Source organism: Trichosurus vulpecula, chromosome 1 (assembly GCF_011100635.1).
Source record: "Trichosurus vulpecula isolate mTriVul1 chromosome 1, mTriVul1.pri, whole genome shotgun sequence".
In the NCBI taxonomy this organism is placed as follows: Eukaryota; Metazoa; Chordata; class Mammalia; order Diprotodontia; family Phalangeridae; genus Trichosurus; species Trichosurus vulpecula.
This window is the reverse complement of record NC_050573.1, coordinates 103,018,378-103,044,064: the sequence shown is the minus strand read 5'-3', so window position 1 is coordinate 103,044,064 and position 25,687 is coordinate 103,018,378. Positions and strand designations below refer to the sequence as shown.

Sequence of the window (25,687 nt, the reverse complement as noted above, 5' to 3'; positions counted from 1 at the left end):
AAATGGTGACATTTAAAGGTGATGGTTTTTGCTTAAATAGTATTCAGAAATACTTCAGAAGTCTGATTTGTTCTCATTGCTGAAAGCTAGATTTTTAAGACCCTAAAAATTAATATTGGCAAAATTTGCCTTTCCAATAACTGCTTGTTAAATAAAATCCATTGATTTGGGGATACTAAAAACTCTGACAATCATCATTTAGTTGTGGCAAATACAATTTAGCTTATGTAAAGAAAATAAAATATAGGATTTAATTGTTCATTTTGGGTTTCTAAAGGTATTCAGTATTGAATGATAGCACCCTAGATTTCATGCTTTTTGAAAAAATAAAAGATTGAAAGACTGGTAACATTAGCATTTTAAAGTTGATTCATTCCTTGCTTTTAAGTAATTGTGCTTTTGATGTATTGTGCTGTTTTTTCCCCATTACTTTATAATTTAAATCTTTTTTTTTCATATTTAGACACTTTATCAGTATCTATGATACCTTGATATTTTGGAAAACATTAAAGATACAGCAAAAAGAAGAGAGATTGCCCTTGCTTGTCATTTATTTTCTTGAAGAGGGTATTTATAGAATTTGATAACTACTTCCAGATTCCTTATGTAAACAAAAGCATAAACTTTACTAGAATTTTATTCGCATTAGAAATATGATTGAATCCAAGCTTACATAAGAAAATAAATAGATAATTCGTGTTCCATGATGTAGAAAATGAATGGCTGTAGTTCTGGTAGTGTTATAATATTGTAAGAACTTAAAAACAAAGTTAAGATGAAGTTGTTGTTTTTTGACAAATTTATAGCATAATGTAGGAGAGAAGTGATCAGTTCCAGAACTGTTCTATCATCATATTTCCAAAGGCACATCTGTCATTCTCAGCAAATGGCCTCCTACCTTTATTGAGAAGAGAGTGGTTCTCTGATATGACCCTCCCCCTACTCTCCACTTCCTTTCTTTTAAATCTAGCAGTGCTCTCATCTACCTTCTCCTTCCCTCCAGTGTTAGAGGATGAGGTAGACCTCATTTCCATTATACCATCTGTTCTTTTTCCTTTGATCTTTTCCATGACCTTGCTCTAACAGTCTTTACCTTTCTCATACATCATCAGTCTCATTCTATTCTACTTCTAGCTTCTTCCCATTAGCCTATGTTCAAGGTTCCACTTTCCTTCAAAACAAAACATAACCTTCAGTTGACCTTGTTATCCCCTTTCTTTTGTTTCCTTATCTTTCTCTTTTCCCCTGTTCACTGTCAGACTTCTATAAAAATAAATATCCATATGATGACTCTACAATCATATTCTTTTTTTTTAACTATTTTTTTGTAGGAGAAGGCAGGACAATTGGGGTTAAGTGACTTGGCCAAGGTCACACAACTAATAAGTGTGTCAAGAGTCTGAGGCCTCATTTGAACTCCGGTCCTTCTGACTCCAGGGCCAGTGCTGTATTCACTGCGCCACCTAGCTGCCCCTCTACCATCGTGTTCTTAAGCCTACTTCCCCTTTCAATCTGGTTTTTATCCCAACCGCTCTATTCCAGGGTCCTGAATGACCTCTTATAAATCAAATGACCTTTTTGTTAACTGCATCTTTATTTGACACTGTTGATGAATTTCTAATTCTGATACTCTTTGTTCTCTTGGCTTCTGTAAAACTTCAGTCTCATGGTTCTCTTCCTAATTTTCTTATTTCTCTTTCCTTTACTGGCTTCCCATTTTCCTGCCCCTTAAAATGTGAGTGTTCTCTGACCATATGTGAATTGTCCCGTGGTAGGTTATCAACTTTGACTTATCACTTCTATTGAAAATCTCATAAATCTGTATCTCTACCCTGTCTCTTTTTTGTTTTCAATTTAATTTTAAATTTTATTTTATTATGAACTTAAATAAAATAAGCATTTCCAAGACATAGTAAAATAGAAAGAAAAAGATGATTATACATGAAACTGCAAATATTATGTACAACTTGCTATTCCTTTTAAATATATAATCAAGTTATCAACCCTTTGTCCCTTCCCAAAGTTCCAATCCTGCATTTTCAACTGGCTACCTGAATATTCAGCCAGCACTTCAGATCCAGTGTACCTTAAAATTGAGCTCTCTTGAGTGTTTCCATAAGATATGTCTCCTAACTTTATTTGTTTTGATGGTACAACCTTCCCAGTTACCCAAACTTAAAATAACCAGTCATCTTGAATGCTTCCCCTTCTCATATTCCTTCAGTTACCAAGCCCTCTTGATTCTTCCTTAATAGTCTCTCACATCAGTTCCCTACTGTCTATACAAACAATAACTTCCTGGATCTCCATTTCTCTTGGGTTTAGCTCTCTTTCCTGTGCAAACTGCATATTTGATTCTCATCTCTCGAGCTCTAGTAGTGCATCTTCAGCTACATGCTGGGCATCTCCCTTAGAATGCTCCATAAGCATCTCAAATTTACCACATCCAAAACTGAACTTTTGTTTTTACCCGATACCCTTACCTCCTGTTGACTTTCTTATTTCTGTCAAAGGTACTCCCATTTTTCCAGCACCTAAGTGTTAAACCAGGGGGTCTTTCTCAACTCTGAACTCTTACCCTCCCACTCCCATGTTGTCAGTTGCCAAATCTTGTCACTTCTCTACTTCTGTCACTTCTCTGCTACCAGTTCCCTTTTCTCTACTCACCACAACCACCACAGTTAAGACCCTCATCACCTTTCAGATCATGCAGGAGTCATCTAATTTGAGTTCTTTGCATCAAGTTTGTTCCCTCTCTAATCCATCCTCTATACAGTTGTAGAATTGATATTCATAAAGCATAGGTCTGGCTGTATCACTCTCCTGCTTAAGAAGCTTTAGTTTTTGCTCCCATAATAAAATACAGATTGATCTGTTTGGTATTTAAAGCGTTGCACAGCCTGACTCCAGCCTGTCTTTCCAGGCTATCTTTACATTACTTCCTCCCATCTACTCTGTTCAGCCAAATTAGAGTACTTGCTGTTCCCCTGTGTACATGACATTTCATCACCATCCTTCTTGCCTTTGCACAGGCTTTCTGGAGTAGTTTTCCTTCTCACCTTGGGGTTTTGATTTTCCATTTATTTCTCTGTTTATGTGTTATATCCTCCCTCCTCTTCTGGCAAGAATGTAACTTCTGGAAGAAAGGGAATCTCATTTGTTTGTCTTTGTATTCCCAGTGCCTAGTATAATGCCTATTATATATTAGGCATTTAGTAAGTTCTTGTCAAATATAATTTGATTCTGACTCTGACCTAACTTAAACATGTTAAAATAGTCTCCTAACTGATTGTGTTGCCTTCAATGTTCCCTCTCCAATTTCACCCTGAAGCTGGGATAATCTTCCAGTGTGCTTAGAGCTTTAGTGATTTCCTCATTGCCACAGTAGCATTCAAGATTTTCACAGCCAATCACCTGTTTACCTTTTTATTATTGTATACTACTCTTTAATTTTCTTGATTCTAGGCAATGTGAACTATCTTCTGTCACTCAGTCTATAAGAGCCACCTCCTGTCTTTGTGCTTTTGCGTGTCTAGAACAGTTTCATTTCCTTTTCCTTGTTCCCAGAGCAGTATAGTTAGTGGATAGGGTACTGTACTTGAAGTTAGGGGTACCTTAGTTTAAATCCTTCCTCAGATTCTTACGAAGCTATGTGATCTATGGAAAGTCATTTAACCTTTCTTTTTTTTAATTTTCTTAGCTGCCAAATAAGAGAGTTGGGCTCATTCTTCCCAAAAGTTCTTTGTGTCTCTCATAATATGATCCTACAATCTGTAGCTGTTTGAAGCCCCACCTTTCCTTCAAAACTGTACTTAAGTGGTGACAGCTCTCTGAAGACTTCTTGAGCCGTAACACCTGCCCTTGATTCAGTGAAAAAAGTCTTTCCCTCATCTTTCTCATAGCACTTTGCTTAGTGCTTTTTCACTTATATTTTTCCTGGTATTATTACTTGAATACTGTTAATATTTCAGCATAAATTTCTTGATAACAAAGGCTGAGTATATTTTGTCTACTTTTATATCCACCATCTACAGTAGTGTCTTGAAGTTTGTAGATTCTTAAATGTTTTATTTTGTGGAATTCAGTTCAACAGAGTCAAGTGTTATTCAGCAGATAGAATTTTCTAATGCATTATCATGACAGGGGATTCTTACAAGGCCTTGTCAGTGAAGGTCAGGCTCTCATAGGCCCTATGGAGACAAAGCGCTGTATAGTAAAGAGTATAGGATTCAGAGGCCGAAGATCTGACCAGGTTGAGGTCCAGCTCTTATAATTCCTGGCTATGAGACTTTGGACAAGTCTGCTTTTCTGTGCCTCAGTTTCCTCATCTGGAAGTGGATAATATTTTCAATATTTATCTCACAGGACTGTGGAGAAATCATGTTGTAGACTTAAAGATCATGATGGTTTGCTTGCCTTACTATAATAATCATACTTAGCAAGGATTTGAGTACATGCCTGACAACACATAGTTTAATAACAGTTCAACAAACATTTAAGTATGTATTTTGCTCAGGGCACTGTACTAGGTACTGGAGATACAAAGGTAAACACATAACAGTTCTTGTCCTAAGGAACCTTACTGACAAGTTGTCATTCCAGGACTAGCCTAGCTAAGGTCATAAAAGCTTTTTCCAGCAGGTTGGCTACCATGTAGTTTTTTTTTTTTCCAGCTCTGTCAAGTTATAAAGGTGGTATCTACTGAAATGTGGAGGAGATTGCATTTTTTTATCTGTGGAAGGAATACTTACACTTAGGGACTTGGGTATCCTTGAAACATCTTAAAATGTTAAAGATTTAGGATTATGGAGGCTGGAGAATAGGAACGACTGTTAGGGTTGAATGTTATAGTTATGTGACTAGAATGATGGAATTAATATAGAGAGGCTTTAAGAACTTGATGAATCTTGAACAAAATGTTGGATGTGAAAGAGATATGGATTATCAGTAAGGACAGAAAGTTTTCAAAACAGATAATAAAATAGAAAATCTGAGGAACGAGATGCTCTGTTGAACAGAAAGCATGAAGTGAGGTGTGGTAGCATGTAAGATAGAGTCATTGGGTGGAAGAAGAGGAAAAATATGTCAATAGTTTCAACTCCTTAAATTTTGCAATCATAGATTTAAATTTTAATTGGAAGACATTGAGAGTTAGTGCAGGGTCCTTGAAAGGAAAGTCACATGATTAATTCATGGTTGAAAAGAATATTCTTAACTGCTTGTATGCAGTCTAGAGTGAAGAGAGGGCATCTGACTGGGCTCTGATGTGGGGTTAAATGTGAGGAAAGAGATTGATTTGAGAAACACTTAAGAGGGAAGAATTTGTAGGATTTGGTGATGGAAAATTTCTAATTCATAGATAAGACATGGTTGAAATCTTGTCGGTGAATCCTATAGTTATTTTATATTTAACTTATGAAGTTAAACTATTAAGGTTTAAAAATATTTTTATTGATATCTTTTGTTTTTAACACTGTCTTATTTCTCCCTTGTATTCCTTTCTTTGCCCCTCCTAGAGAGCTATCCCATATGATAAATGACTTCTTTAAAAGAACAAAAAAAAATGAGGAAGAAGAAGGAATAAAATCAGCAAAACTAATCACATTGAAAAAATATGTTAATACTTTATATGCAGTGATCCATACCAGTGGACCACCCACCTCATCCCAATCTTTGAAAAGGAGTGAGGAGAGGTATCTTCTCATATCTCATTTTGGGGGCCATCTTGTCTTTATAATTTCACAACCTTCAAATTAAGAAGTTTTAATGAAATATCATGGTATAGTAAAAGAGAACTGGAATAAGAGTCAAAAGGTCTCAGTTATAGACCTGGCCCAAATACTTAGTAGTTGTGTGAACTTGGGCAGTTTTAATTTGAGCATTGGACTAGATCCTCTCAGAGGTCCTTTCCCACTTTTAAAATTTGTGATTCTTTTATCTTCAATTTGTGTAGTATTTAAAATATGAATTGGCAGTTTCAAGTTATTATCTGAATGTTATTCACATTTCAGAATTAACAGTCTCATTTTGAGATGGCACAATAATGCTGCTTTTATTATCTGGATTACCTTCACCTTTAATTTTTCAGAAATTGTAGTATTCCATGTCTCACAGCCATGTAACATCACCTGAATATTGTTAAAAAGATGGTTTTTTTCCTCAGGGGGAAGCTTGAAAGTCCTAAGATGAGCACTTTAGAAGGCTCAGGAGTGGCAGTGATAGTAGTGGTGAGGGAGCACTCAAGCTTTGACACCCCAGGACCAGAGGTCCCTTCCCAGAGATGCCGTAGAGGGCCCTGAAGATACAGTGCTCTGAATCTGATTCAGAGGGTGAGAGGCTTAATCTCAGGAGTTAAAAGTAAGCACAAGAACTCAAGATATCTAGGGTGAGATCAAACAAGGTTGACCATCCCACTCAAACACAAAGCAGGCTCTGACACAAAATACCAATCTAAGAATTTAAACTGAAAAGATGAGTAAATTAAAGAAAACATTGGCTAGGATGAAAAATTAATTCAGCTCTAGAGGTCTCCCAAAAAAGAACCAGTGAGCAACTTTGTACAAGGGCAAGCAGTTTCTTAAAGGGGGAAAGAATTGATTTGTCACAAGGACTACATGAATGCCTAGAAAATATGAAGTAAGAGGTGAAAAATTAAAAGCTCTGAAAGAAACACTTAGAAGGAAAATGAACAAATAGTTTAGAAGAAGTGATAAGGCTTGCCTAAGAATCATATTCCCTATAAGAATATACAAAACTAATGACTCCATAACTTAGTGAAGTACATTAGAAGAAAAATCAAAAGATTTAAAAACTGAAGAAGATGTAAGATATCTAATATCAGAAATAACAGACCTGGGAAATGGGCCAAGCAAAGATAATTTAGGAATTAATTGGACTCCTTGAAAACCATGATTAAAAAAAAAAGCCTAGATACTATATTTCAAGAAATCATAAAGCTGTCCAAATCCATTAGAAACAGGACAAAGCAAAAATATAAGGGATCTATTGGTCACCTCCTGAAAGAAACCCCAAAAAGGAAAAGTCCCATTAATCTCACAGCCAAAATACAAAACTTCTTCCAAAAAAAAAAAAAAGAAAAATACTGCAAGTATTCAGTAAGAAGCATTTCAAGTAACAAGAGAACTAGAGTTAGAATCATATGAAGACCTAGCCATTTTTATTTTTAATGCAAGGAGATCTTGGAATACAGTATTAGAAAAAGGATAAGACTTACAACCAAGAATAATTTCTCCAAAGCTGATACCCAGGAAGTAGCCTACAGGGACAAAATGTATCTGTAACGTAATACAGGACTTTGAAGTGTTTCTTATGAAAAGACTAGACCTGACTAGGAAATCTCAAATACTAGAGCCCAGAGAAACGTAGAAAGATAAATTTATTTAAATACCTAGGAACTTTATGATGCAGATCTCATAAGTGGAGCAGTTTTAGGAGAAAGACAAGGGAGAGTAAAAGGAATACACTGATGTAGAATGGAGGAAAAGGGGGGTGGAACTTGATTTTTCTCGTAATTGGGATATGTGAGATGAAGTGTTGGTTGTTGTCCTTCATTCTCAAAGAGGACCAAAATGATGTCAGTATGTTTGAGTCAAGGTACAGTGTGACCAGCTGTGGCAGACCAGACTGATATGAGCTTGGAAGGCTCTACCACAGGTCAGGCACAAAGAGTCTATATGAACATTTGGAGTACAGATGTCTCTAAAAATTATGTATGAAGTGTATACAAGTGTGGAATAAAGGATAGGGAAAAGTAGTCTTCAGATGAATCTCTAATCTGAAATGTACAAAGGAAGGCTGAATCACACAGATTTTGCTGTAGAAATGTCAGACTCAACAACAACAACAAAAACCAAGCAGAGATTGACCTGAGGACAGAGTTGGATGGTAGGTGAAGCTAAGAGGGAAGATAATACCAGAGAGTGAATAGTAAGTCAACAAGTTTTTATTAAGTGCCTTCTATTCTCCAGGCTCTGAGTTGAAAGCAGAATAAACTTCCTAATCCTAAAGGGGGAATTAAAAGGAAAAAAAAAAAAGCAATAAGCCAGAATCTTAAGAGAGCACCCATTAATTATGGAATGGCTGAACAAATTTCTGTATATGAGTATAATACCATAAGAAATGATAAAAGATAATTTCAGAGAACATTGGTTAGTTATCAACCTGATACAAAATGAAATTAGTAGAATGATGACTAGAACTAGGAGCAAAATTGTTCATGTAAGGACAACAAAATAAACCAAAATAGCTTTGAAATAAAGACTGAAATTAAGGACTAATCAAAATAATGACCAAAACTACATCTCCAATTGTGAATTGCCTCCATAATCTACAAAAATTAAAAACCATGTTTTGCCAGTCTAGGTGATTCTTTTTTTTAAGCCTTTTTTTAAATGTTCTTTCTATAAATCTTCCATAAAAGGTTTACCCAGCATGGTGCAAGGCCTTTTATAAAAAAAATATATTTGATATTTTGTGCATAATAGTGCATTATTTGGTCTCTTTTGACCCTTATTCTTTCTCAATTACTGGCCAGCTTTCTTAATCATTTATCTCCTATGATGCATTTTACTCTATTTCTACTTATAGTATTTGTGATATACTGCATGCATCTTTCTTTTGCCCTGTGGTTCATGTGCTGTTGATTCTTTTGAAAATTATGGGTAGCCTGATTCACAGCCATATACTATCACCAAGAAAAGATTATTTAAAAAGCAATAAAATAATTCTTCATATTCAATAAAAACATTTCATCAGATTTTGTTGTTGCTGTGAACTTATTTTGAAGAATTGTATGGAATGACATGGAAATAAACACAGGGGTAGACCCTGCTTATTCATGGGTTTACATATACTGTAGTACATAGCTCTGAAGCATGGTATCATATATGTTTCATATAGCATGATTATGATACATAATGGTTTGTTTTCCAACTAGGATGTAAGAGGGTCCATTACAGTTTGGATTTAAAGTTACCACTTCATATAGGAAAAACAGATTCTGTATTTATCAGAAACTAGTTATATGAGGTCAGCTTGAGACATCGACTCTATGCTTTTATTGATCCTTTTTAATATTGCTTTATACTTTAACTTGAACAGTCTAATAATGTGTTTGGTAAAAGAACTATATAGTGAAGAAAAGATGAGGTAGTTTGTTTCAATGTTTTTATGTAACTTGGATTATGGATTTTAGTATAAGGCAAAACCACTGGTCATCAATACTGAGAATGTCATGCCATCTTTTTATTTTTAATGGTAAAAAATTCTTTTTAGGTGCAGTACCTTGCTTCATGACTTAATGGAACAAATTTAAGAAACTTGGTAGTATCAAGCCTCCCTTTTTTTGTTTAAGGTACCCATCAAGAATTGAAAAAATAGACTATGAGGAGGGTAAGATGTTGGTCCATTTTGAACGTTGGAGTCATCGTTATGATGAGTGGATATACTGGGATAGCAATAGATTGCGACCGTTGGAAAGACCAGCACTAAGAAAAGAAGGACTGAAAGATGAGGAAGAATTTTTTGTAAGTAACAAACTTTGATATACTCCTTGTCTTTGGTAGCTATGTAATTAAAAAAAAAAAAAGAATTAGGTTTCACAAAAACTTGACTTTTCAAAAAAGAAACGTCTTTATTTTTTACTCAAGTTATTAATCATTAAAGTTGTCTAAAATAGGACTTTAAAGCTGGAGAAGAAGTTCTGGCCCGTTGGACAGACTGTCGATATTACCCTGCCAAGATTGAAGCAATTAACAAAGAAGGTATGTATTTGGAAATGATGTTTAAAGCAAGAAAAAAAAAAAGCCCAAAGTTATTTTCACCTCTAGTTCTAATTTATGTAGTATCTCCATGTAGTTTCTACTTTTATTGGCACATTACCTACCATTGTTTCTTTTTTGGAAGGCTTTAATTTTTGAGCATTTTGGGTCAGTAAAAATTTATCTTATTTGTTGCAGATAAGCATAATAAATGAATGAATGATGAATAATTGAGTGATTAAAATTTCTCTTGGTAGGTAATGGATTTAAGTTCATCATTTTGATGATTTTTCTATACCCCTTCTCCATTAAACAATTGAAATAAGCATTGTTTTAGCTAAAGAAACATTAGCCATATGCTATTGTGCTGGCTTAGGCTTTGTGTTTGCATCAGGGAGTAGAAAAGGGTAAAGAAAAAAGTTGATACTCTTTTTTGATCATTTCAGTAAGATATTTTGGGAATGAGCCTCAAAACTCTTTTTATTCATTTGTGGCTTTCATTTGTCCAGCCTACTCTTTTGTCATTTATATAATTGACAATGAATTGTTTTTTTAATTTTGGACTTTTATTAAAATGTTAAGAGAAGGAAAAAAAAACAATGGAATAGTCAGAGAGATGTTAATATGTCAGTTATTTAATGTTAGCAAAGTGCTTTTCTTACATTAGCCCTGTTAACCAAGTAGTTCAAGAATTATCCTCACTTTACAGATGAAAAAACTGGAAGGTTCAATGACTTGCTTCACATAGCCAGTTAATGTCTAAGGCAGTATTTGAGTCTGGATTTCAGCCTACTACCTTGTTTTATTGACACCATTTTTCTCATGTCTTAAGACTATGAAACAATGCCCTTTTGTATTGTTAGAAGGTGAGAAATGGTAGTAAAAAAGAAATTAATTATCCAGAGGAAGCAGTGCTATTTACAAAATAAACTGGAAAGAACAATACTTGTTATTAGTAGTTGCTAATTATAAATATAGAGTCATTTGCAAACAAATGATGACTTTTTCTAGAAAAATAAATTCTGCCTTAAACAGTCACTGGAGTGGAGATGGAGAGAGAAGGATTAGTATTAGAAAAAATTTGAAAGGCGATAGGAAGGTAAAGTGGAAAAAAAAAGTATAACAGCAACTTGACTAGGAATGTCAAAATAATTGAACAAATTACCCTAAGCCTTCGTTTCTCTTAATAAAAAAGATAAGAGTAATTTGATTACATCTGACATGGCTGCAACAAGGGGAAAAGTTTGAGGATTCTGCTTTGTAGGTGAAGGTTGTATCTGGCTGTAGTCCACTCCCAGCCTTAATTCTGGAATGTCATCCAGCACTATTAAATTGTTCGTAATCAACTACATCTTAGGAAATGGAATTATGACAATGTTCTGACCTTGCAGGGTTCACCAGAAAGTTTTATTGCTTGAATGAAGAGCAAGGATGACCCTCTTTCCATAATTCTAAGACTAAATACTCTTAATGATTGTGAATTATGTATGATATGGTGTTTTACATGTGTACATTCATATATTTGTGTCTGTGCGTGTGCACACATCATTAACTCTTCTCCTTCAGCTCTTATATGTCTACTTCCTGTCACACTTGTTCATAGGCTCTTAAAATAAGTTAATATTAGTAGAAAGGTAGTGAAGATGTCATTAAATGTTGTTCCAGCATTACATGGTGAGGTCCTCTGCTGATGTTGAAAAACCTCTTAGTGAGTGATCAAAACTTTTAGTCGTTCTTTCTAGAAATATTTGTTGTGTAATTTATCTGTGCTTTATGGATATAAAGGTAGAGTAAGTTATTACCCCTGTACTTGAGCTTTGGGCAGGTAGGTGGAGCAGTGAATAGAGTGCTGGTCCTGGAGTCAGGAAATGTCCTCAGACTCTTTCTTGCTGGCCTTGTGACCCTGGATGGGTCACTCCACCTTGTTTGCTTCAGTTTCTTCACCTGTCAAATGAGTTGGAGAAGGAAATGGCAAACCACTCCACTAACTTTGGCAAGAAATCCTTAAAAGGGGTCATGAAGAGTTGGACAGGACTGAAATGCCTGAACAATAACAACAGAACTTGAGCTTTATATATATTTGGGGACATCGAATTAACCCATGTGAATTGTTCAAGTGCAGAGCCATTTGTGGCACGTATTCTAAGACCACTAGGTATTTAGAGAAGGAAGAGATAAATGTGGAATGAATTAGGAAAAGCTTCCTAGGTGCTTGGAACCCTCAAGATTGGTTCTTGATGGATAGATAGGATTTATTTTGGCAAAAAGCTAAAAATAAGGCATTTTGTATGCTGGGAACAACAAAAAACAAAAGTATGGTACTGAGGTTGTATGTAATATGTGCAAAGCATAGTCTGCAAATTGACCTTATTGGAGAGAAAAGTATGTTTTGAAAAGGAGCAGTAAATCAAGGTGGATAGCAAGGGTGGGATCTCAAGAACCATCAAAGCCACACATAATTTTTTGAATGTAGTGGCAGTAGGCAGGAGGAATACAATTTCACTAAAGGTAGTGGACTTAAAATTAATGACTTTAAATCATAGTACTGTTTAAGCACCTGTGTATTATTTTTTAAAACACTGATCAGTAATATGCTTCTATAAGTAAATTATCTGTATATGTCCATGATGTTAAATATTAAGCTACTAACAATACTAAATTATATGCTATTTAGTAAAAATACCAAATTAAATATATTTTTTCAAGTGATATTTTTCTAGTTAAAGTATTTGGATGAAATAAGCTCATGAAACACTGTCATGATACAAACCCAAACACTGCACCAATTAACAAATGTGCCAATTGTACTAGTGCCTATGTGCAAATGAATGTCTTTGAATTTCTACCTTTTTATTTTTCATTTCATATCAGGAACCTAGATTTAGCTGAGGTGTTTCCTTTTTTTAAGCTGCATATAATTAAGGCAAAGACAATTATTTAAACTATAAATGATTCTCTATTACATTAGATATAAACAGGATTCTGATTCTTTGGAAGCAGTCTGGTTTACTGGAATGAACAATGGTTGAGACCTGGGCTCTAGATTTCACCCTGTTATTAACTTAGCTACATAACCTTGGGTGAAGTCATTTAACCTCTCTACTTCTTAGTTTCCTTCCTCCTCTATAAATTGAATGGTTGGATTAGATGATACTGTTTTTGTCTGTTTTCAAATAAAATGTGCTCCTTTGACAGTTATAGATCTGTTCCATGTATTTTCTGCATGTTAATTTTTTTGGATTTATGTATTATTTTCAACATTTTAATGGGAATTAACCTTCAGAGTATAGAGTAATGTTTGTGGAAACACTATCAAGCATTTTTATACATACATATATGCATATATAATATGTCTATGGGGAGGGGGGAGAGAGAGAGACAGAGAGAATATGTGCATTTTGTTTCCATGATGATTATCATAATTATACTCCTCTATACTAAAGCATGATACAATATCTCTTCAGGAAAAAAATTAACCTCCTTGTTTTGAATTATAATTGTTTTGTCTAAGAGTAAATATATAGAATTGTCTTTTAGTGGTCCTTAGAATGAAGACTTAATGCTATGATACTCTGGAGGTTCTTATTTAGGTTAGATTGGATAGCCTTTAAGGTTTCTTTCAACAGTGAGGTTTTGTGAACTCAACTGTTTTTTGGTTTTTGTTTTTTCCTCTTAATGGTATTTTATTTTTTCCAATTATATGTAAATATAGTTTTCAACATTCACATTTGTAAGATTTTGAGTTCCAGATTTTATCTCCCTCTCTCTCTCTCCCCACTCCCCTCCCTAAGACGGCAAGCAATCTGATATGGGCTATACATGTACAATCATATTAATCATGGAACCAAAGGGAAAAATCATGAGAAAGAAAAAAAAAGAGAAGAAAAATAGTATGCTTCTATTTGCCGTCAGACTCCATAGTTCTTTCTCTGGATATGAATAGCATTTTCCATCGTGAGTCTTTTAGAATTGTCTTAGATCCTTGCATTGCTGAAAAGAGCTAGGTCTATTATAGTTTATCATCTCACAGTGCTGCTGTTACTGTGTAAAATGTTCTCCTGGTTCTGCTCACTTCACTCAGCATCATTGTGAACTCAACTGTTGTAGTCATGCAGTGTTTCTTTCTCTCAGTGGACAGCTAGTTAGATTTAAGGGTTGCTGTACCTGACGGCTGGATTTTGTCATTAATGAAATTAATCATGTTTCAGGAACATTTACAGTACAATTCTATGATGGAGTTATTCGATGTTTAAAAAGGATGCACATTAAAGCCATGCCAGAGGATGCCAAAGGGCAGGTAAGAATGTTCAGTATTCTTAGTTAAATCATTTTTATCTATTGAGGACTAAAAAGGCATTCATGAATGGTGACCTATAGCTATTTATTTTTAAAGAATAAACTAATTGTAGGGTTATGTGCTGATAACCCCAAATAGCAGCACGTAAGTGAGGTCTTGAATGTCACAGAAATTATACACATGATATTTGCTTCTTTGGTTTTAGACCTGCTAAAGTTATAGGTCACTAGTTTCTGTTCCAGGTGAAATCCCAGCATCCACTAAGCTGGTGTTGTCCTATCGACCCAGCTGGAGCGTGGAACCAGTCTGTGGGAAGTCAGGTAAGTGCCTCTTTTTACAGTATATAGTGTGGCTTTGAAAGTTATTTTTTAACTATAAAATTTTATATTGAGTTTTCTTTTTATCCTCTTTCCCTACCCCAAGTCATACTAATGTAGCTTTCTTAAAAGGCGCTTACCTGACCCTCTGTAGGCTGTTTTCTCATAGGTTACTGTATCTGATATAACATGATCAATTTAGTTAAAACTTTGTTAAAATTGAGAGTAAGAATGAATATTAAGCATTCATAAGAGAATTTGGGGTGTGATTTAAAATCACTTACATATTTGTTAAATATACTTCTTGAAATCCTGGAAAGAAAAGGTGCCAGTAGAAGATTAAAATAATGCTTTTTATATTCTGCTGTTATTTGGGATTTTCAGCACCTGGACCTACAATTAAGCACTAGAAAGTAATTTAAAAAGTGTTAAATTTGGAAATTCGGTAAAATCCTCTTTTTGGAGTTTAGAGATTGCATAGTGGTCTAATATTTCTTTGTACTTTGTGGAAAGTGATAGTTTTTGTAACAGACTATCTGCAAGGACATTGAAAAATAATTGTGTGTCAATTTATTGACATTACATAATAAATCCTAATCAGCTAAAGATTTTCTCTTAAAATTTGCTCCTAAATTGTTTTCTTGCACAAGGAAATTATGAAAATTATTTTTCAAGCAACTAGCTATTTTTTACTCTTCAATATTTGTAAAATGGAAGAATTGTAGACAGCTCCCACTAGCAAATTTTCCCTTGCTATGACTGCAAAACTTACTAATTTAAAGGGCAGATTTAGAAGTACTTTTGAAGCAGAACCATTGGTACGTTTGCATGTGTACACAAAATGTTTTTTTCAAAAATTATTTAGAATTTCATTATTTCAGAAATACTGTGAGTTCTTGAATTTTTGCATGGAAAAATGTAACGTAGGAGTGGGAAAATACTTTAACACTTGTATATTTAATTTGTAAAACAAGGTTCATTATTGATTTAAACCATTTTAGAAATAAAATTTTATTATCCTGGTTAGTCATATGCCCCCAAAAGACAATAATAATAATAATAAGTGGCTTTAGACTTTTTTTAGGCAATTTGCCATAATGACCCAAAACACAAATAATTTTAGACTTGCTGTTTGCAAATATTACTGAACTTAAAAATCAGTTTAAAAATTAACTTTAACACTTTTTGTATTTACATCATATATTACATGTTAAAGTTAAATCCAGTATAAGAATTTTGCAACTTCATAGGATAAGTTGTTTGGAAGAAAAGTTGGTATGCCTTTTTTCTTCAGTTCTAAATTTTTTTCTGTGCTTTTTCATGTACAAGGAAGTATTTTTGAGTGAAATATTTTATTCAGTATTTTGATTTCATGCATATCCTCACAAGTTAACAAGGGGTGAGGCATGCTCATTTTGAGATTAAGAAGTCTTATAATAGTTGTATAGGCACAGGGAATTTAAATCTTGAGCTTGGTGTTTTCTAGATTTTGATTGGTTCTTTATAAAGAGTGAATAAGTTACTTTAAATGATAAATCTATTGTACAAAGATATCAGTGCCCTTCTGAAATGTCCATGTTGAACTCTTTCAACAAGCCTTAGGGTGAAAGAAACAAAAACAAGAAACTTTCAGTGAAGTTTTTTTTATTTTTGTGACACCCTTGAAGCTAATTCTCATCCTTTCATTAGCAAAAGTCTAGTATTAATTAACTTAAAAACATTGCTCTGGGAAATAGGAAGTTAGGAAACTTCATATGTCCTTAATTGGACAAGTTTGCATATGGAAATTGTTGAAGTGGAATAGTGGGGATGTGAAGTCTTTCTGGGAAGGAAGAGAAAAAATCATAACTCGAGGGACACTGCACTACAAGAAGGACTTGATTCTTTCACTTTCTGAGAACAATACAGTCATAAAAGTCATAGCAGCAATAACTGTGGAAAAATTGTGAGAGAGGGAGGTGGAGAATTGGCAGATTTCTCTTAACTGTGATTTCTGACCTGGACTAGGAAAAAGGCCTAGCAACTCCCTCAGGCTTGTTGCGAGAATCAAGTGAGCAGATCTTTGTAAAGTGCTTAGCGTAGTGCCCAGCATATAGTAGGTGCTATGTAAATGTCAGCTATCATCATCATTAATTAGAGGAAGTAAGTTTGAACCATAATGCCTTTTATCTTTGGGCTTTGTGGGTCTATCTTCAGGGGAAAGTAGTAGAGAAGTCCTTATCCTTCTTTTTCTTATCTTGTTTACCTCACAAGGACATGACAACTACCTCTAATTCAGTTAAGTATTAGTGTTTTTGAAGATCAATTCAACAAATATTAGGTGTCCACCATACAAGTCACTCCATGCGAGAAGTACAAAACCAAAAATAATCCTTGCTCTGTAGGAGTTTGCATTCTACTGGACTGGGGGGATACCATATGTAAACGAATAGGAAGGAAGCAAAGGATTCTAACAGGCCAAGAAAATGGAAAGAGGGTGTTCCAGAACTGGAGACCCAGCTATGTAAAAGTCCAGAAGTGGGCGGGGAGGAGGAATGTCTTCAGAAAAAAGCTAGCAGACCATTTTAACTGGACAGTAAGCACATTCAAGGGAGTACTGTAATATGAAATAATTTTGGAAAGGTATGTGAAATCTAGACTGTGGAATATTTTAAATGCTACCTTTCTAAGAAGCACCCCTTACATTTTAGATGCCTCAGGATATCATAGACAACGCTTTGAAACAATAAAACCAACAGATCATTTTGCAGTAACAAGAATGTATCATAGCCAAACTTCCTTTCTTGGTTGAGAGTTCTTGCTATAACATAAATAATCTAACAAACCTCCTGAGACCAGACCTATTTATCTTCTTGTCTAGTTCTTTGTACTTCACTCCTCAACCTCACTTGTATTTTGCTAGATCATCCTTTAGGAAGGTTATTCTGTGTGCTTTGAAATTGCAAGTAAGGAAAAACACACAATTCTGCAGGGAAAGGTATTATACAAGCTGGAGTCCTGAAGATAAGTAAAGAAAACTGAGTAAAGCTAATGAAACCAGAGATATTTGGTGGGATGATATGGTTGTTAAAAATCACAGAATTATTAAACACTTATAACTCACCAATAAGGTCAGTGCTAACATTAACCTGTATTCACAGCAAAGAAGGATCAAGTTAATTCATCTAGTTGCTTCTGGTACATGAAGGAAAATAATTATACTAATACCTGATGTTTATGTAACGCTTTACACATGTTCTATTTGATTCTCATAAATACTTTGAGGTAAGGAATGCAGCTGTTACTATCCTGTAAGCTCCCTGTGAGTGGGAAATTTAGTTTCTTGTACTTAATTGTCCAGTGCCTAGCACAGTACTTGGCTCCAAGATAATTGCTGATTGATCTCACTTTTATAGATAAGACTCTGAGACTGAGAGCGTTTCACTGATTTGCCTATGATAAAGTAGTTGTTAGAGGTGGGATTCAAACTTATGTCTTCTTCTGTTGCAGTGCTTTTTCTTTTATATGATTTTTGTTGTTGTTCAGTTGTTTCAGTATTGTCCAACTCATCGTAATCCTTTTTGGGCTTTTCTTGGCAAAGATACTGGAGTGGTTTGCCATTTCCTTTTCCAGCTCATTTACAGATGAGGAAACTGAGGTAAACAGAGTTAAGTGACTTGCCCAGGCTCATACAGCTGGTAAGTGTCTAAGGTCAGATTTGAATTCAGGAAGATAGCTGCCCATATGCACACTTTTTTATATGATGCTGCTGCTTGAAGAGAAAAGAAGAATAATAATATTGACCACCTTTAAGGTTTTAAAGAGCACACAGGTTCTTCTCGACCACCTGATTTAACAACTTCAAAGTCATTGTCTCCTTAGTTGCCCTTTTCTTCCAGTCTCTCAAAGAGGTGAGTAGGTGGAAGGGATTTTTTTTTCTTTAGCTAAAAGCCCACACGTCTTGATCAGTAGAGACAGAATATTTAGAGTCAGAAGAGACCTTAGAAATAATGTGGCTCAACCCCCTTATTTTGATAGGTGAAGAAATTAAGGTCTTGTACTTCCTGCAGCTGTGGTATAACTTTTAAGTTATTTGGCCATTTCATTTGAAGAAACGATAATCAAATGAACTTGAAAAAAAAAATCTTAGAGTATTCTTGAGGAAGAATGACACCCTACTTCTCTTCTACCTTTCTCTCTTCCCACCAAACATCTCTAGTTTCATTAACCTGCCTACTCAATCTCAGGAAATGTCTTCCCTAGCCCTAGGTATTGGTTATTGAGAGAGGTCTGTCTCTTGCTAAGTTTGCTATCCTAGAATGTGCTATCCCCTCATCATTCTCTTTACCCTGTCTCCCCAAACCATTTACTGGACAAATCTTGTAAGTTAACTATTTCTTTGATCTTGCTACTCCATCATTGTTTACTGTGCTGTCAAAATGAAATTGTCAGTTCTCTTCTGTTCTAGAGGCCAAAACTTTAGGGATACATTTCATGACATTTGGTATTTAAACATTTTCTGTCTCTTATGTCAACAGATAGATGGTGTAGATGCTCTTCAAGATGGTCTCTACATCCTCCTTAGCAATATAAACCAGAACCGGACATTACTCCAGATAATTCTGCATATGATTAGAGTATTGTCTCAATGTTTTATCATTTCTAAGTTAGGATCAGCTAGATGGTGCAGTGGATAGAGATCCAGACCTGGAGTCAGGAGTTCAGATCCAGCTTCTGACAATTACTTAGCTTTGTGACTCCAGGCAAGTCACTTAATCCTGTTTGTCTCAGTTTCCTCATCTGGAAAATGAGCTGGAGAAGGAAATGGCAAACCACTCCAATATCTTTGCCAAGAAAACCCCAAAATCTTGTCTCAAAGAATTGGACATGTCTGAAATGACTGAACAACAACAACATATTTCTAAGTATACATCCTATTTTTGAGGTGTGCTTTTAAACTAGTGTTGTTGTACCTAACACAGTGTCTGACACATAGTAGACACTTAGTAAATGCTAGTTGACTGACTGACTAACTCATTTCCAGGATTGTTCATATTCCTTTCTGAGCAGAAGTTGGCTATACCCAGCTTGTCAAGTGGATAAATAGTTATTTAGCTGTATTTTTCTTTATAGCTTACTTTTCACTTCTTTTTCTACTGGTTAACTTCACACACTTCCTTTTGGAAGCTAGCTTCCTCAAAAAGGTTGTGTATCCTAAAACCTCCTCTAGCTCAGCTGCTTGTTTAATAAGTGACAGTCAACAGTTACATTTGCTTGGTATATACGGTTGCTTGTTAAAGCCTACAATTCCAACGTCGAGCAATTTCATGCAATGCTTTTTAACAGTCTGGTACAGTAGAAAAGAGGCTGTGTTTATAGGGAGGAAAGACCCAAGTTCAAATCCCACTTCTGTAAATTTCCTGAGTGACCTTGGGCATATCCCTTTGCCTCTCTTGCTTCAGTTCCTTATCCATAAAATGAGGGGACTGGGCTAGATGGTTTCTCAGGTCTAGCTTTAAATCTGTAATCCTATGATCTAGACCAGGGGTGGGGAACTTGTGGTCTCGAGGCCACATGTGGCCCTCTAGGTCCTCCAGGGTAGCCCTTTGAATCCAAACTTCACAGAACAAATCCCCTTAAGAAAAGGATTTGTTCTATAAAACTTGGACTCAGTCAAGAGGCAGCACCCAAGGACCTAGAAGGCCACATGTGGCCACGAGGCCACAGGTTCCCCGCCCCAAATTCTAGACTGTTCTCTTTCTCACCTCCATGATTCATTTATGGACTGCAGCTCCTTGTCCATATGTAATGTCTATCCAAAATATATATACTGATGGACTAACCCAGTGGACTGCCCATTTTGCTGCCTGACATAGTTTAGGCAATAGAAATTTTTCATCCATTTGGTTTGCGTTGTTATTCTGGTCTCTCTTGAATGGTCATTAATTTTATGGAGGGGGTCCTATTTTATTCTGAAGCTTAATGTAATCAGTATAGTGTTAGATGCAGACAATAACATGTGAAGGACTTTATCAAACAGAGGAAATCCCTCTTTTTTTCTTTTATTCCCTAAGTCTTATTTAATATTTTATTTTTTCCCAATTGCATGTAAAAACAATTTTAATATTCCTCTTTATCTTTACAATTTTGAGTTCCAAATTCTCTCACTCCCTCCCCCCCTCCATTGAGGAGGCAAAGCAATTTGACATAGGTAATACATATGTAGTCATACAAAACACATTTACATGTAAGTCATTCTGTGAAAGAAAACACAGACTAAAAAAAGCCTCCAAAGTAAAGAAAAAATATTTTTGGTCAGCATTCAGGCTCTACTACCAGTTCTTTCTGGATATGGATAGCACCTTTTATTATAAATCCTATAGAGTTGTCTTAGATCATCATATTGGTAAAAATAGCTAAGCTGTTCGTAGTAGATTATCATACGTATTGCTGTTACTGTATACAGTGTTCTTCTGGTTCCGCTTATTTCAGTTTGCATCAATTAGAGCATCCTGCTCATCATTTCTTAAAGCATATCCATCACAATCATATACAACACCCTGCTCAGTCATTCACCAATTGTGGATATCCCCTCAATTTCCAGTTCTTCACCACCACTAAAAAAGATCCTATAAATATTTTTGTACTCATAGGTCCTTTTCCTTTTTTGTTTTTTATCTCTGGGATACACACCTAGTAGTGGTATTACTTGGTCAAAGGTTATGCATGGTTTTATAACCCTTTGGGCATAGTTCCAAAATGCTCTCCAGAACAGTTGAATATAACTTTACTAATAGTACATTAGTGTTTTAATTTTCCCACATCCCCTCCAACGTTTGTCATTTTCCTTTTCTGTCATATTAGCCAATCTAATTCTAAGCTCAGAGTTGTTGTTATTTGCATTTCTCTCATTAATAGTGATTTAGAGCATTTTTTTCTTATAACTGTAGATAGCTTTGATTACTTTGTCTAAAAACTGCCTGTTTATATCCTTTGACCATTTATCAGTTGAGGAATGGCTCTTATTTCTATAAATTTAACTCAGTTTTCTATATGTTGGAGAGATGTTGTCTTTATCAGAGAAAACCCCCTGTAAAAATTTTTTTCACAGTAATGATTATGAACTATGTAGTTCTCTATTTCCCTCCCTCCTATTTACCCTGTTTATGCCACTTTCTGTCTCTTTTTACCCTGTCCATTCTCAGAAGTGTTTTGCTTTTGGCTTTTATCTCCCATAAACTGCCCTCCCTTATATGAGCTACCTCTCTACCCCCTTCTCTTATCCCCTTCTTTCCTGTATGGCAAGATGGCAAGATAGTTTTCTACACCCAACTGAGTATGTATATTTTTCCATCTTTGAGCCAATTCCAGTGAGAGTAAGGTTCATACGTTCCCCTCCAGTATAAAATCTCTTCCAGGCCTCTTTTATGTCAGATAATTTATACCATTCTACCTCTCCCAGTGCATTCTTTCTCATCCCTTAATTTTCTTTTTTTTGATAATCATACTATCACATTCAACTTACACCTCTGCTTTCTGTCTATGTATACTCCTAATTACCCTAATAATGAGAAAGTTTTTAGGAGTTATAAATATTTTCCCATTTAGGAATATAGTTTAACCTTATTGAATCCCTTATGATTTCTCTTTCCTGTTTACCTTTTTATGCTTCTTTTGCATCTTGAATTTGAAAGTCAGATTTTCTATTCAGCTCTTGTCATTAGGAATGTTTGAAATCTTCTATTTCATTGAATGTCTAATTTTTTCCCCTGAAGGATTATATTCAGTTTTGCTGGTTAGGTGATTTCTTGGTTGTAATCCTAGTTCTTTCCCCTCTAGAATATCATATTCCAAGCCCTCTAATCCTTTAATGTAGAAGCTGCTAAATCTTGTTTTATTCTGACTATGGCTCTATGATATTTGAATTGTTTCTTTTTGGCTACTGGAAGTATTTTCTCCTTGATCCAGGAGGTCTGGAATATGGTTATAATATTCCTGGGAGTTTTCATTTTGAGAATGTCTTTCCAGAGGTAATCAGTGGATTCTTTCAATTTCTATTTTACTCTCTGGTTCTAGAATATGAGGGCAGTTTTCCTTGATAATTTCTTGAAAGATGATGTCTAGACTCTCTTTTTGGCCATGACTTTCAGGTAGTCCAATAATTCTTAAATTCTCTCTCCTGGACCTATTTTCTAGGTCAGTTGTTTTTCCAATGAAATATATCACATTTTCTTCTATTTTTTCATTCTTTTGATTTTGTTTGATTCTTTCTTGATGTCTCATAAAGTCATTAGCTTCCATTTGCGCAATTCTAAGTTTTAAGGAATTATTTTTTTTAGTGAGCTTTTGTGCTTTCTTTTCCATTTGGCCAATTCTACTTTTTAAGAGTTCTTTTCAGTAAATTTTTGTATATCTTTTTCCATTTGGACAATTCTGCTTTATTCTTCTCTTTATTGGATTTTTGTACCTCTTTTACCATTTGGCCTTTCTGTGACCAGGGTCCTGCTCCCCTGGGGTTGCAAGCTCTATTATGCTAGTGCTCCTCCTGTCACTGGGACTAAAACCCAGGACTGTGACCCTTATCCAAGTATAAGAAATGCAACAGAGTCCTGCCCCTGGTGCCAGAAAAGAGACCCCTGTAAATCTACGTCTGACCCTTTGTCTGATCCCGTTATTGTCTGTGGTCTGAGAGGTCTGGAAACCACCACTGCTGCCATTGATTCAGTTGCCCCAAAGCCTGCTCCTGCTGTGCTGGGGCCAGGTCTGTGCTGATGCAGCCTGCACTGGACTTCCTTCCTCTCCCACCCTGAAGTAATAGACCTTTCCTTCTGGTTTTGTAGATTGGCTTGGGCTGGAAAATTGTTTCACTCTGTCTTTTTGTGGGTTATACCACTCTAGAATTTATTTAGAATCATTATTTAAAGATATTTGGAGAGGTTTTGGGGAGAGCTCAGGCCAGTCCCTGCCATTACTCCGACGTCTTGGCTCTGCCTCCTGGAAATCGCTCTTCTAATTGCCTACGGTGTAGGACACTCTCCATGACAAAAGCAAACATACATACCTTTCATGAACATAACATACATCTCCTTTGTGTTTTATTCACTTGATAGAAATGCTGTAGAAGGAGTGCTAGATGTGAAGTAATAACCTGGGTTTGTGTCCCCATGTTGAGAAGCACAGTATTTGTCTGTGTACCATTTGATAATACCATTGATAGTACCATTTATAATAAAATAAAAATTCTGGCTCGTTTAATTTAGAGAATCTTTTGTTCTCCCTCATTTTTATCTGTAAATTTCCTTGGGATGAACTGGTTTGGTTGCATCTTGCCAAGCCTTGTGCAAATTTATTTTCACCTCTACCACTTTTCCTTCTTTTAAAAGGAGATACTGCTCATAGTTTTCTACCATCCTCTTCTGTAACGTTTTGCAGATGATTTCATATTCTAACCTTTTGTTGTCCTTGGCTGCTGTGTCTTTCAGCTTGAAAAGGAGATCACATTTTCTGGGTGAGGTAGTTTCAGAGCTCTTTTGGCCTAGACACTGTGGTGATTACATTAGCTAAGCTTCTTTAGGAAACGGTAATCAATCCTAGTGCTGCTTTTTTTTTTTTTTTTTGGCAGGGGGAAGGCAGGGCAATTGGGGTTAAGTGACTTGCCCAAGGTCACACAGCTAGTAAGTGTGTCACGTGTCTGAGGTCACATTTGAACTCAGGTCCTCCTGACTCCAGGGCAGGTGCTGTACTCACTGTGCCACCTAGCTGCCCCTAGTGTTGCTTTTTAAAAATATTTTCAGTTTTTTGTTTCTTTTTTTCCAGCTTTAGTGTATGGGGTTTTACTTTTTCAGCTCTAGTATCTGGTTTTTAATAGAGAGAGTTGGAGCTGTTCTAATTGCCTCTAGTGTTGTCTTATCATTCTTTGCCTTTTCTTCTTATTCGTTGACCTTGACTTTCCTACTATGGTCTGACTACCCAAGTACCCGCAGTTGATTTAGAAATGATAGCTATATCAGTAGTTGATTATTTCTTTTCTGAATTGCTATTGTCATTTTCGTGGGGGAAGGGGATAAGGTTATCTAGTACGTGTTATTCCCACATCTGCATGCTTTTGAAAACAAAATCAGGCATTCTAAGTAGACTATAGCCTTTGATACATTTTAATTCTTATTCTGAACTATATTATCGAATATTTTTGGCTTTCTTATGTTCACATTCATACTAAAGTCATTTATCATCAGTGAATTTGTGCGTGTGTGTGTGTGTGTGTGTGTGTGTGTCTAGTCACATGCTATTGGTTCATAAGGGGCACTTAATTCATGGAAGGTTTTTAGCTTAGGCTATTGAAAAGCATAATTATCAATTATCCAGTGAAATGATGTTTCTTCTTGTCCTTGGGATCAAGATGATATCTCTCCAGGAAGAACTTGTGAGCCATATTTCTGTTTAGTTGAAAATTCATCATGTCTTTTGGTTTCATTTGTAAGTGGGATTGTCAAAACTGATATAGTTTAGTTACTTTGTTAATATGTCAACATACTGGTTTTTGGATAAGGATTTCACATCATAATTAGATCTTCTTTTCCTTTTGCTCTGGTTCTGATTTCATTAGTGTGTATCAACACCTGGTGTGGAAACTTTCTACCAACCAGCAATTCATTTATAGCTTACAGATTCAGAGAGTTGCTTGGACCACTGAAAGGTAAACACATGAAATGCCCAATGTCACACAGGTACAGGGCTTAACAATGGTATTCTCAAATCCAAAGATGGCTTTTTGTCCTCTATATCACAAGGTCTCCCCTACATTTAGAGTACGATCAGTTGTCAGTGTTTATTGGTAGACTAAAATTTTTGTTATTCTCAACACCCTCTACCTTCTCTTTGGCCACTCAATGATGATTAGTGAGGAATAGAAGAGGACTGTTCAGGCCCAATGTCCCTTTCATATTTTTCCACTGGATGCATTGTCCAAAGGATTTGTTTTCTAGTGACCAGCCTACTGTTGATGAGCCTCTCCATACTTAGCTAGGCTAGACAATGGACATCCTGTGTGCTTTTCCCTTTCCGACACAGATGCTACTAAAACTTATACTTTACTGGAATAACCTTTGAGAACTTAGGGTCATCTTCATTCCACAATGAAGCATCAGGTGGAATTTTTGTGAAGGATCTGAGTTTTAAAATCCTCAAGTTCTGTTTCTGATTTCACTTCTTTGCCCTTTGCCTTTAAGACATATTACCTGCAAAACCTTTCATTTTCACCTCCACCTGTCCCTTGTTATACTTCTTTAGTTAATGAATTTGAGCAATATGTGCTT

The 25,687-nt window shown here is 35.5% G+C and overlaps 1 protein-coding gene across 3 annotated transcripts in view; it reads left to right on the top strand.

Annotated features, from left to right (window-relative positions):
- PHF20L1 (PHD finger protein 20 like 1) overlaps positions 1 to 25,687 on the top strand; it is a 125,468-nt gene that overhangs the window by 17,864 nt on the left and 81,917 nt on the right. For 2 of the 3 annotated variants that reach the window (XM_036754040.1, XM_036754047.1), the window contains exons 3-6: positions 9,374 to 9,545; positions 9,698 to 9,782; positions 13,988 to 14,076; positions 14,319 to 14,396. In XM_036754040.1, coding sequence (XP_036609935.1) covers positions 9,374 to 9,545; positions 9,698 to 9,782; positions 13,988 to 14,076; positions 14,319 to 14,396 — 424 coding nt within the window. The remainder of the gene's footprint in view (positions 1 to 9,373; positions 9,546 to 9,697; positions 9,783 to 13,987; positions 14,077 to 14,318; positions 14,397 to 25,687) is intronic. The other variant, XM_036754054.1, reaches the window with a different exon arrangement.